This window comes from Olea europaea, unplaced genomic scaffold, assembly GCF_002742605.1.
Source record: "Olea europaea var. sylvestris unplaced genomic scaffold, O_europaea_v1 scaffold2006, whole genome shotgun sequence".
Taxonomy (NCBI): Eukaryota; Viridiplantae; Streptophyta; class Magnoliopsida; order Lamiales; family Oleaceae; genus Olea; species Olea europaea.
The window spans coordinates 93,440-105,898 of NW_019237941.1; the positions used below are offsets into that span (position 1 = coordinate 93,440).

Below are 12,459 nucleotides of genomic sequence, written 5' to 3' on the forward strand. Positions count from 1 at the left end.
TCCTTTTCACTGTTTTTTGACGATTTTTCCCTCTATTCAAATAAAAGAAAAAGAATAGAATAGAAAACAAAAGAATTAATTGCAACTAATACCCCAAAATTTCAAAAAATTACAAATTAGTAATAAATATAGGAGTTAATAGCCCAAATGGTTACTAAACTTTGCCAAAGGTTCAAAAAGGTCATTGAACTTTTTTAAATACAAAAAGAAAAAAAAAACCAAAAAAACCAACAAAAAAATTGAAGAAACGGGCCCCACCGAAAAAAAAAGGACCAAAAATAATAATAATAAAAATAAAATAAGGAATGTGAAAATGGAGGAAGGTGAAAAGTAAACCAAAAATTATTTTTTATTTTTTCAATCGTACATTTTTAATCAAAATTTATTGAAAATTTTATTTTTAAAAATAAAGAAAAAAAATACAGATTAGTTTTGTTAAAAATAAAATTTTCAATAAATTTTGATTAAAAATGTATGATTGAAAAAATAAAAAATAATTTTTGGTTTACTTTTCACCTTCCTCCATTTTCACATTCCTTATTTTATTTTTATTATTATTATTTTTGGTCCTTTTTTTATTGGTGGGGCCCGTTTCTTCAATTTTTTTGTTGGCTTTTTTGGTTTTTTTCTTTTTATATTTAAAAAAGTTCAATGACCTTTTTGGACCTTTGGCATAGTTTAGTAACCATTTGGGCTATTAACTCCTATATTTATTACTAATTTGTAATTTTTTGAAATTTTGGGGTATTAGTTGCAATTAATTCTTTTGTTTTCTATTCTATTCTTTTTCTTTTATTTGAATAGAGGGCAAAATCGTCAAAAAACAGTGAAAAGGCAAGAAAGGTGGTAAATAAGGGCAAAAATGCCAAAAAATGAAAGGTAGGGACGTTTTCCACAATAACCTCGAAAGGTAAGGATGTTTTGCGCCAATTACCCCTTTTAAAAAGTGTCTAAAAGTTACGGTGTATTCAATTAAAACTTTTTAGAAGTTTTTATAAGTCTTAGGGTATTCAAATTCTAATGATTTCTAGAGACTTTTATAAAAGTCTCTGGAGTACTAACTTTTAAACAGAAAGTACTCAAATAAAATTTTAAAATTTGTCTCTCATTAATCACGAGATTTTGGAAGACTTTCATAAAAAAAAAATCAAAAATCAAATTTTCTTTTCTTTAACATTCTATGGACATGTATGATTAAATTTTATTTTTTTAATTGATTATATATGATTTATCTTTCTTTCTCTCTCCCTCTTATTATTTATCTCTATTTTTTATGAAAAATTAAATTAGATTCTTGAAACTTTTTTTTTTCTTTTCTTCATTCATTTTTTTGTGAAAAATATCTATTTTTTAATTAAATTATAAAAGTTTATATGAAAATTTATAATTAAATTTAAATATATTAAAATTTATTTATTTTTAAAAGTTACTATACTAATAATATTGAATCATATATAATTTTGATTATTATTTATTTAATTAAGGTATTAAAAAAAATTTCAAATTTTTTTTATTATATAGGAAGAAGAAGGGGAATTGTGGGAACTAACACCCTATATGTGAGAATTTCACATCAGATCTAGGTAAATTCTATTTCAAATAAAAGTTTTCAAAAGTCTTTTGAATTCTACAAAAATCTATAAAAGTTTTAAAATGAAAAACTATAGAAGTTTACGAAATACTTTTACTAATCTATACAAATCTATAAAAGATCCACGAAATCTACAAAAGTCATCACTTAAAAAAAGTTCATCAAAGTCTTCAAAAGTCCTAATTGAATACACTAATTCTCCTATAATCTCCATGTTTGGGCTCCATTTTTTCAAAATTTATTTTCAACCCCACATTCTCTTATAAAATAATATTATACGAAAATTCAAATTTTTTGCCTATTTTTTAACCATACATTCAAAAAATCACAATTCCAAAACACTTTTTTTTTTTTCAAAAATACATTATAATGGAGCCAAATATATCTCTTCCAATTTCAATTTTCTTAATAAAACACTATTCTTCAATAATTCTATCTAAGTATTTGGCAACTTTTCCTCGACCTTTCGAATTTATAATACCTTTTTTCACAATTTTTTGTTCTTCAATCAAGAAGGAATGAATTACCATAAAAATATGAAGTTCGGGGGAAATAAGAAAACTTATATTAATTAGACAATCTAGTGAAAACACAAAAGAATTATAAAAGAAATTTCCTTTCCTTTCCTTTCCTTATATGTGCATTAGTTCTTCCAATGCTATTTACAGGCTTACACAATCTTTAAAGCACTAAAGGAAGGCTACTATACATTGTGTGTTTGTAATAAATGCTTATTACGTTGTATCATTACAGAAGAAAACTTATAATACTTCAAAGACTTTGTACATTGTATTCTATAGATTAAGGACTTTCGTAAACGGATCAATTAATATACAATATAGGTATTGTTAATATTGCTATAACATTATTCATTACTAACAATCTATCTTGTAAAAATTTTACACATTCAAAAATTTTTAAAAAAATAATTCATCAAATAAATATCGAAACTATATAACCAATACATAAGAGTTTGAGTTACTTCCTTTAATAAGCTTGACATTTTAGAATAGGACATCGACTCTAAGTATAGATCAAAACTCACTAAATTCAATAAAGCAAATTAGTCATCTTTGAAGCTCAAATGAGAAATTGAATTCAAGGCTGATATTCTCAAACAAGCCGTCATCTTATTGAGAATGTTAAGAATATATTCCATATCAAATAAAAATAAAAACAAAAAATAATATAAAAGTGCTAAGTCACTCCTCTTACAAGGTTGACCTCTTAAGCTAAAATCACAGGATTTAATATGATATTAGAATTCAACAAGCATAAACAAGAAATTTAATTTGTCAATGAGTTCAAGGAGTATTCAATTTAAGATTGTTATTATCAAATGAGTATGAAGAAAAATCTCATGTCAATTAAAGGTAGAATCAAGAAAAATCTCTATCGCACTCGGGGCATAGCCTAGTGGTACAAAGGATAGGAGTGAGGTTATCTCACGCCTTGCTGGCAGCCGCAGTGTGGAGGTTCGATTCTTGAGACATAGAATTGGACTCTTTGTAGATGCAGTGTACTGGCAGCTCTTGTTCCCAGATCTGTTGAGACACATCCCGCGATTTACCTCCCTCACAAAGTTCTACGAATGGAACGATGGGGACCCTTAAAGTTGAGGTTTAACCTTTTAAGAAAAATCTCTATCAAATAAAGGTTGAATCAAGGTCTGATACTAAAGGTAGAACTCAGACCTTGGGGTACAATTGTTACAGCTGACGTGAAATTCATGTCAAATCAAGGGTCAACCTTGACTTGGTCAAAGCATCCTTTTTGTCAAGAAACTGGACATGTCATCTCGGAACGTTTATCCAAAGACATATTGACACAAGTTGTGACAGGACCATAGGAGATGCTATAAGTAAAATATCATCATTAAGTGACAAAAGAAGTGCTCTCCCTTTAACAGCAGCATCGTCCATACCCACCCATCAGAAGAAAACATAATGACCTAAAGCAAAGCCTAAACCCTATGTATCATGATAATTATGCTACACCGCACTCCCCAAACAATCAAATCCGTCTAAGGCGAGTGGTAGCACATAAACGTAGGTCAGACACTGTAGTTTGACATGATTAGAACAACAAACTTGTGTTCGACAACCTATATAAAAGGGTGAGGAAATGAAAATGGGCGAAATGAGAATCTCTTTGTATCACTAATACTTAAATTCTAGCAATATTACTTCCTTGTTCTACTTAAATTCTAGCCATACAGTACTGTAATTCTGTTCAAAAGTCGACTAAGAAGTGCCACGTCATTTTCTACTATCAACAATTATAAGTAATCAAGTAGAATTGTGCGAAAATAAAAAAAAAAAAAATAGGAGAAATAATATACTAGCCCTAAAATTTAAGGCATATTAAACATTAAAATTCAAGCAATTATTTTTAAGTAGAAAAATGGCGAAGAATCCCACCGTAAATTAGATTTGATTCCCTCCACCCCACTTCAAAAATGCTTTTAAAGAAATAAACACATTAAGCTGTAATTTCTCGTGGAGTTACTTTAATTCCACAATAATTTTACCTAATCTCATCTTCGTGGACTAGCTCTTTGGAAATCTTAGCTTGAAAGTCACTTATTTAGCAAGATAAAGATTAATACCATTTGCACTAAACAACTTTTGGTTGCTATTTTCTCTTCTGGAACAACATCTGTCATGCTTTTGATGCAAGCATTTAAACAAGTAATTTTAGCCATAAAAAAACCTTCAAGTTGTTGATATACCTATTTTGAAAGTGTGACGACCTATCATAATAATCATTGTTATGATAATCATATCCATTTGACAATGTTTTATGCTGCGAAGCATGCTGCAGAGTATCATTTGAATGTGAAGGTGGGTGTCTATCTAGTTAAAAAGTTTCGAAATAAATTCTACATGAATAGTTAATTGACTTTAGGGTAGATGCGTAAACTAGAATGTAGTAAATTTAACATGGTCGTGTTTAGATGGCTTCGTCTGGACCCCCAGAGAACAAACACGACTTAAAAATGTGAAATTCGGCCAATCCGTGATGGGTTTCTCTAAAAATCCTAATTGTCAAGCACGAACCGTTGAATCTTCCAATATCAATAGGTTGGTTGTTTCGCAACCATCCTTCGAAGGGCTTAATGCTTATGCCCCGTGGCCCAAAGATACCCAAAATCATGAAGAAAAAAAAAATTATCATTAAGTAATTATAGTAATGACAACATATATATTGGATTCTTGTGATTCGTACGGCCTTGACCTATGTTAAGAAGAAGTACGTGTATACTTATCCGTGACTGTATGGCTGGCATTTTGATGACAGTCGGGACCATCCAACCACAATCGGGTCATCGTCTGGTGGTGGTGTTTACAGTTAGGTCTTGATAGCTGCCTGCATTTGCACCATTCACGTGCATGCCTCAATCACTTAGTACACTAGCTAGGGTATTCATATCAGTTATATTTGTACCACATTTTAGGTTTTCTTTGCTCATCAAAAGCCCCCATAGATTTCCATTCGCGATGCTTTCAGACAGATCGATCTTACAATACTCGAGAGCAAAATCAAAATAAGACCCACGGAACTAGGGACACTATCTCCCTCCAATAAAATTCTCAAACAACGTGAAATTACGTGGTTGATTGGTTTATCAGTTCCACTCTAAATTCATATTCGTTTTAACATGGAGCATAAAAGTGCCGAACGAGATTCATTTTGAAAGGGGAATGGGGGTTGGACTAAAATGTTTTATTGAGAATTTTATGTCTTATCTAATAGAAACTAGAAAGTCCTCTTTTATATTCGTAGTTTGTCTTGCATTGCTCGACTTTGTTGGGGTGAATTGAAATCCGAACACCGAACTTGGTAATGACTTGTTAATTTACAAATACTAAGGAGAAAAAAACATCCCATGTGCCTTTCATGTGACAACTCCGCAACCAGTCCAGTTTACTTGGGCCCAAAAAAATAAATAAAATAAAAAAAATTGATTCTATGAAGAAATAGCTTCGCTATGGAGATTTTATTTGGAAATTAAAAACTCGAATAATTAATACAGTATAAATTTATCCTATGTTATTGTTTTCAGCCGGCTATGTCACTGAGTTGTAATGTTCCAAGAAAAACTGGTGACCTAATTAAACAAAGGGTTAATTTTAGTAAGGGCCCCCAACCTTGGGTTAGGGCGGGTGGAATTAATGTCTTAACCTACCATTTGTTGCACTCGTATATGTAATCTTTTTAATTTGAACGTTAAATGGCCACGTGTGACACTCACATTGTACTAGATTAAAATTGTCCAAAAATATTTCTTTTATTTCAAAGTAATTCAGATAGTGAATTCAATTTTATTCAAAAATTCAAATATGGTAAAATTCCTCTGAGTTCATGAACGTTCTTGCTTCAAAACGTCCCAACGAGTGTCGTGTGATCACTTAACGTTCAAATATACATTTTCTTTTACTTAGGGAGGAACATCACACTTACAAAATGTCGGAGAAACCTAGTGGAAATTGATGTAAAATAAATTACAAATTTACTATAGTTTTTATAACTTATTTTCAAATAAGAAATTGCCTTAAAGTACTTTTATTCCCCAAGATTCGAACTCATAACATTTCCCTTAAATAAAACTTAAATTAAATCTTGGTACCAATTGGGCAACTGTGACACCCCCCCCCCCCAAATTTAGGAATCTAAATTTATCTAAATTTGGAGATATTATCTTTTAACTTTCTCTTGAAATCATAAATACTTAAGTGATTTAATTTTTCTTTGGCAAAATGAACATCACTGACTTCATTTTTGGAAATAGATTTGTACTTAATAAAAATCATAAGGCGATAAAAATAAAAGTTTACTTTATTTCAAAACGAAATATAGAACAATTAAATTGATTGTCAATTTTAATCACAAAAATGAATCCAACAATTAAATATGATATTACTGAGTCCGTGTTACCACAAGTCGTCACCTCGCATCATCTCGCATTCATCATCTAAAAATGGGGAGGGATAATGTGGGATGAGTTAACGCTCAGTAAGCAAACCTTATGTATATGAGTTACTTGCAAATAAAAGGCATTTCTCATTTTGGGGGTGTTTGAGCCAGATTATTTTGATAATAATACATTCTTGAATAGTATATTGATGGAAAATGTGTGGTTAAAAAATAAGGAAAATTTTTTTGATTTACGTGTAATATTATTTTATTAAAAAATATGTGATTGAAATGATATCAAATCACTATTTAAAAATATATTTTTTTAAATAATGCGGCTCAAACAGGCCTATGTATCCCCATTCTTTCATTTAAATGGACAGGTACATATTGGCTTTTCAGCTAGCTACTCTAGAAGATGATATAGAATGGAATTATGAGATCCTACTGCCTAGGAATTAATTTTATTTTTGTAGTAAGCTGTATTCTATCTTAAGCCCCATTTGGTATCCATTTTTTTCAAAATGCATTTTTGTCTCTCTTCTTTTTAATCACACATTCTTTATTAAAATAATATTACACGTAAATCAAAAACTTTTCTTTATTTTTCAACTACACACTTCCCATCAAGTTACTATTTTAGAATGCATTTTTACATAAAAATGTTCTCAAATACCCCTAAATAATTTTTTTTTGAATTTCAAGGTTACTAATAATATTATTATAATTTATTTGTTAATTGATAAGTAATGACAGTAGACTAAGACTTTATGTGCTTATTTTCTTCTATGTGATGTGAATGATAGATAGCTTACTGATTTCTTAAATAATCTTTAAGTAATTATTTTTAGGAAAAATTGCAGTCGAGGTACCAAATCTTTCGTTTATTAGCAGACTTTGCTCAAACATTTAGTTTGTACCACCGTGAATACCAAACCTTTCAAAAATATGCAGCTCAAGTTCGTATTAACGGTTTCTGTCAGTTTGATCTGAAAAACTGTCAGTTGACTTCAAAAATTGAAAATATAATAATTTTGACCATATAAGGCAAGGGTAAAATTGTAACTTTATAATTTTAATATTAAAAAAACAATTAAAAAGGGAAAAAAACCATCTCCTCCTTCATATTCCCCAATCCTCCATCTCTGCTGACAGTCAACACCACCTCAGTCTTGCGGGCTCAAACAATGGAACTCAGCCAAAGACTGCAATCCCTCAACGAAATCCTTAATTACATCAACAGCAGCACAGTCATCGTCGTTGCAACTTCTGCAGCGACACCTCCAGCCACCAATTGCATGTTCCAAGCTGAGGAGTTGCAAGAATTTTCTGATGGGTTCTTGAACAATCCATGGAATTTAATGTGCATTAATCAACAGCCAATCATGGCCTCAACTGATATGTTTGATTATTAAGTTTACTAGTTTGTTCAAGGTTTCGATGGTGAAAAATAAAAATCCTTTTTTATTAAATTAAAATTAAAAAAAAAAATAACCACCTGCTTCTCCTCTACCACCACCTGTGAAAACATAAGAAGTTTCTGTCATTCGCATCGTGCTTATGCTTTCTATTGTATGGTCCAAGTAGTAATTGCCCAGATCTTGCACTTACTGATTTTCACATTCTTCACCTCTGCCTCCCACAATTCTTCCTAGGGCGTTAATCTATGTTGCAACCAGGAAAATGAGGAGGAGAAAAACTGGAGTTTTAGCCATTGTTAGAAAATCAAGTAAGAACCGAGGGTGGTGGTGTCGGCGGGCGGTAACTGGGCGGCGGGTGGTTTTGATTTAATTGTTTTTTAAATATTAAAATTATAGAGTTATAATTTTACCCTTACCTTATGTGGTCAAAATTATTATATTTTTAATTTTTGAAGTCAACTAACAGTTTTTCGGGTCAAACTGACGGAAACCGTTAATACGGACTTGAGCTGTATATTTTTGAAAGGTTTGGTACTCACGGTGGCACAAACTAAAGGTTTGGGCAAAGTCTGCTAATAAACGAAATGTTTGGTACCTCGGCTGCAATTTTCCCTTATTTTTATCTACTAAATGTTGATTTATGCATGCACTTCTTTTCATTGACGAGACTTAAATATTCTGTTGTACCTAAATTTTAAATGATAAGAAGGATGTCTCGATATATTCGTTATATTAATTTTTATCTTCCATAATTCTGGAAATTATGGTCCCTTTTCCTAAATTGGTGTTCCAACTTTTAAATTCTTTGACTTGCAAGAGTCGTATGTTTATTTGCATAAGGACATAAATAAAATAAAATAAAATAAAGAAAGGAGGGAAGATGTCTGTGCTACAGCCATGTTATTTTCTAGAAAACCATAACCAATTAATGTTAGTACTTAAAAGGTTGGAAATATTCTTAACTTTAGATGTAACATTAATTGCTTTAATTTGGTCGTAAGTGATTTCATACGAATTGCGGATATGTTGTCTAAGTTAATGTTTAAGCAGTCCGATCTCCTTAACTGTTCTTTATAGTCACATGTTCTTAGTGGTGAATTGTCTATTCTCTTTTAATATGTTTATCTTTAAACATCGATTTTTCATTACCGTTCAGTCTCTCTAGTTCCCTCCTTTTATCTTTCTAACAAATTGCTTCAACATGATAACGATTTTGCCAATACTTAAAAGTTTGAAAGCGTGCTCCTTAATTTTAAAGTATGATATTGACATATTATTTGCATTCTTTTGTATCATTCTGGGGGAAAAAAAAAAGAAAAAAAAAGAAGCGTAATCCATAAATTTGATATGTGACATATATTGAATTATATATGTTAATTACATTTTCATGTTGATTAATGACTATAACTAGAAATGTTGTTATCGGTAAAATTCAAATTTTCTAAATATATTGTGACATGGGAATATATGATTTTGCTTATTTAGGATTTGATTATATATATATTAGGAGCACTATTTTTAAATTTCAGACAATCTTTCCTAACCAGTTAAGTATTAATTTGTAAGTAAACCTCCCTTTATTTTCATGTGTACATTCCATGATTAAATATATGAACGTGTTATCTAATTTGCTATTATGTGAACCTGATGTATATTTATCAAATTTTATGTTATGAATGCTTCTCATGACATATTAATGCACGACAACGCATCCATAAGCATACATGAAGTTTCAATGAACAAAAGTTTCCAAATGTCAATGACTCAATGAATGTTTAAAGATATGTATCCCGAATGTTTTTATTACGAGATGTATGTCTATGCCATGAAAGTGTGAGTGGGAAATGGGGCGTGGGGGACTGGTGCACCCGACCAATGATAAATGATGAATGTTAATGTTAGCCGCTCTGCGGTTGAATAATGAATGTTCAATGTTAATGTTAACCGCTTTGCGGTACTATTGGTAGATTCGATCGGGTTCCAAATAACATGGCCCACTGTATTCTAAATGGCTATAGGCGATACATCAAGTGAGCTCACGATGTCAATGTTAACATTTTTAAAGAAATGAAAGAATAGGGATACATAATGAAAAATACTTTTTATTTGCAAGTAACTCATATACATATCATGAGCATGCACCATACGCATGAGGTTTGTTTACTGAGCGTTAGCTCATCCCTCGTTACCCCTCCCCATTTTCAAATGATGAAAGCGAGATTATGCGAGGTGACGACTTGTGGTGACACGGACTCAGTAATATCATATTTAATTGTTGGATTCATTTTTGTGATTAAAGTTGACAATTAATTTCATTGTTCTATATTTCGTTTTGAAATAAAGTAAACTTTCTTTTATTGCCTTATGATTATAATTAAGTACAAATCTATTTCCAAAATGAAGTCGATGATGTTCATTTTGTCAAAAAAAATTAAATCGCTTCCGCATTTATGATTTCAAAATAAAGTTAAAAGATAATATCTTCAAATTTAGATTCCTAAATTTGGGGGTGTCATATATATATATATATATGGACAGCCAATCTGGACATGTAAACATTGAACATCTACTTACAATGCATGGTATTAATTGTACATTGAAAGGGTGTATCATTTTTTTTATTATTTATTTATCTTAATATCAATTTGATTAAGCTATAATTAACCTGCCTGTTAGTGCTCTCGCATCACTTCTGCACTAATACTGCCATTGAAGTGCTTCCACCAAAGTCAAACTACATATTACATTATAAAATAAATTATCGTGTGTTGAAAAAATGGTGTAGATAAGGTGGTAAGTGACCAACCTCAAGCCAATACTAAAGAGAGATAATGTAAATCAATTATGGTGGTTCAAAAATTGAACACAAACTCGTGGCATATTTGGTTGCTTGTAACTATATACACGTTAATGAGAAATTAAAGTAGAAAGTAAGTTGATTAAACTTGGAAAATGGAATAAAAAATTAGAGGGAAAAAAAATATCCATGTCACAATAGAAAATAAAAGGGAACAACAAACACTTAGTGCTTATTTAAATCAAATTAGAAATATACATATATAAAGGGTCCAAAATATTTGTCATGTAGTGAATCATCTTTTGTAAGATTTTATTATGCAATTGTAGTTTCCTAGTAAATTTGTTTGCTTAGATGGTAATACTATTTGTAGTCGTTCACTGTCGTACTCGTTCTATGTGACATGCATATAGCAGTTACTGATTTGACACATTGATGTAGTAATTTTTTATTGTCTTATGCATTAAATTACTAAACGCTATATATATAACTTTATTTCAGTGGTGAAGGAGTAAAGAGCAATGGCTGGTCTTCCACAAATGCCACGCATGTGTAAGTGATGCATTGATTTTGTGTGCAGCTGAGAAATAACGAAATTTTTGGGGGATAAACCGAACTTAGAGATTTTCTCTATTATAGTGTGAAAAAGAAATCATTCACATTTTCATGCGTATACAATGTTAAAATTCAGAATGTTAATTAAACCTTCAAATTTATCTAGATGGGATTATTTTTCTCTTGGTTTCATTTAAAAGAGAAGTTTTTTTGAGGAAGAAGATGAAGTGGGGTGGGGTGGAAAATAAAGTTTTAAAGGTTTGAGATTGTGGATGGCACATAAAAAATTTGTATTTAATTTGCGAAAAAATAAAAAGTTTTGGTACTGAAATTGCAATTGTTCATTTTTAATATTGACTTCTTTTACTGTTTTTAAGGTAAATTTGACAGATCTTGACGAGATGAGAGTTTTTCTTACAAAAGGTTTCAAAACAGAGGTTTTCTGGGATTTTCAATAGATACGAGGGTATATCACACATGGAAACCTTTCTAGGAGGATTTTCTGCTATTAATAAAAAAAAATTGCTATAATATGCCTCGTTTTATCTACTTTTTTCTTTTTCATTTTTTCCTCTATTTTCTTTTAATTGTACAAATACAACATTAATTATTATTTGAGACAATTGAGAGCCGAGAGGGACATTGAGAGGGGCAGGTAACCCCTCCATCTGCCTATAAGAAAAGATCAATTCCAAATATTCCACAATTTTTTCGCTTAAAATGAGCTTCTTCTAGTTTGCAGAATATACGAATAAAAAGTGAAAACAAATGTAACGCTGTAAAGTGGAACTCGATTATGGCGTATGCTTCCATGAGAAGAAAGAAACTTCCAAAATACAATTACTCTCGTTCATCTCTATTGTGTCTCCCTCTTGTCATCTTTTACACCACCACCTCCTCCTCTTTGCAGTAGAATTTGTAATATTATAATGTGAATATGCATGTGACAAATCCAGAAAGAATTCATTATTAACGTCCCCATCGCACTCTCGTATCATATCTCTATTGGCGCACACACCTCACGCTCACCAATCATTCATTCTATTCAATTCCACCCCCTCCCCAGCTTAGCCATTCTTTCCCTTTTTCAAGTCTGTATCATCACCATTTATGATCAGTTATCGAGCAATAAATCCCACAATTAAGTTTCAATTCGTTAGTTGAAGAAATTGTGTAAA

General features: G+C 30.8%; 1 protein-coding gene across 1 annotated transcript; it reads left to right on the top strand.

The window, feature by feature from the left end:
* Nucleotides 1–6,585: 6,585 nt before the first annotated feature.
* On the top strand, nt 6,586–7,923 carry LOC111379581 (bZIP transcription factor 53-like). Its single transcript, XM_023002981.1, has 2 exons — nt 6,586–6,607; nt 7,610–7,923. Exons 1-2 carry the CDS (start codon nt 6,586–6,588, stop codon nt 7,921–7,923), a joined length of 336 nt encoding a protein of 111 aa, XP_022858749.1.
* The last annotated feature ends 4,536 nt before the right edge of the window (nt 7,924–12,459 follow it).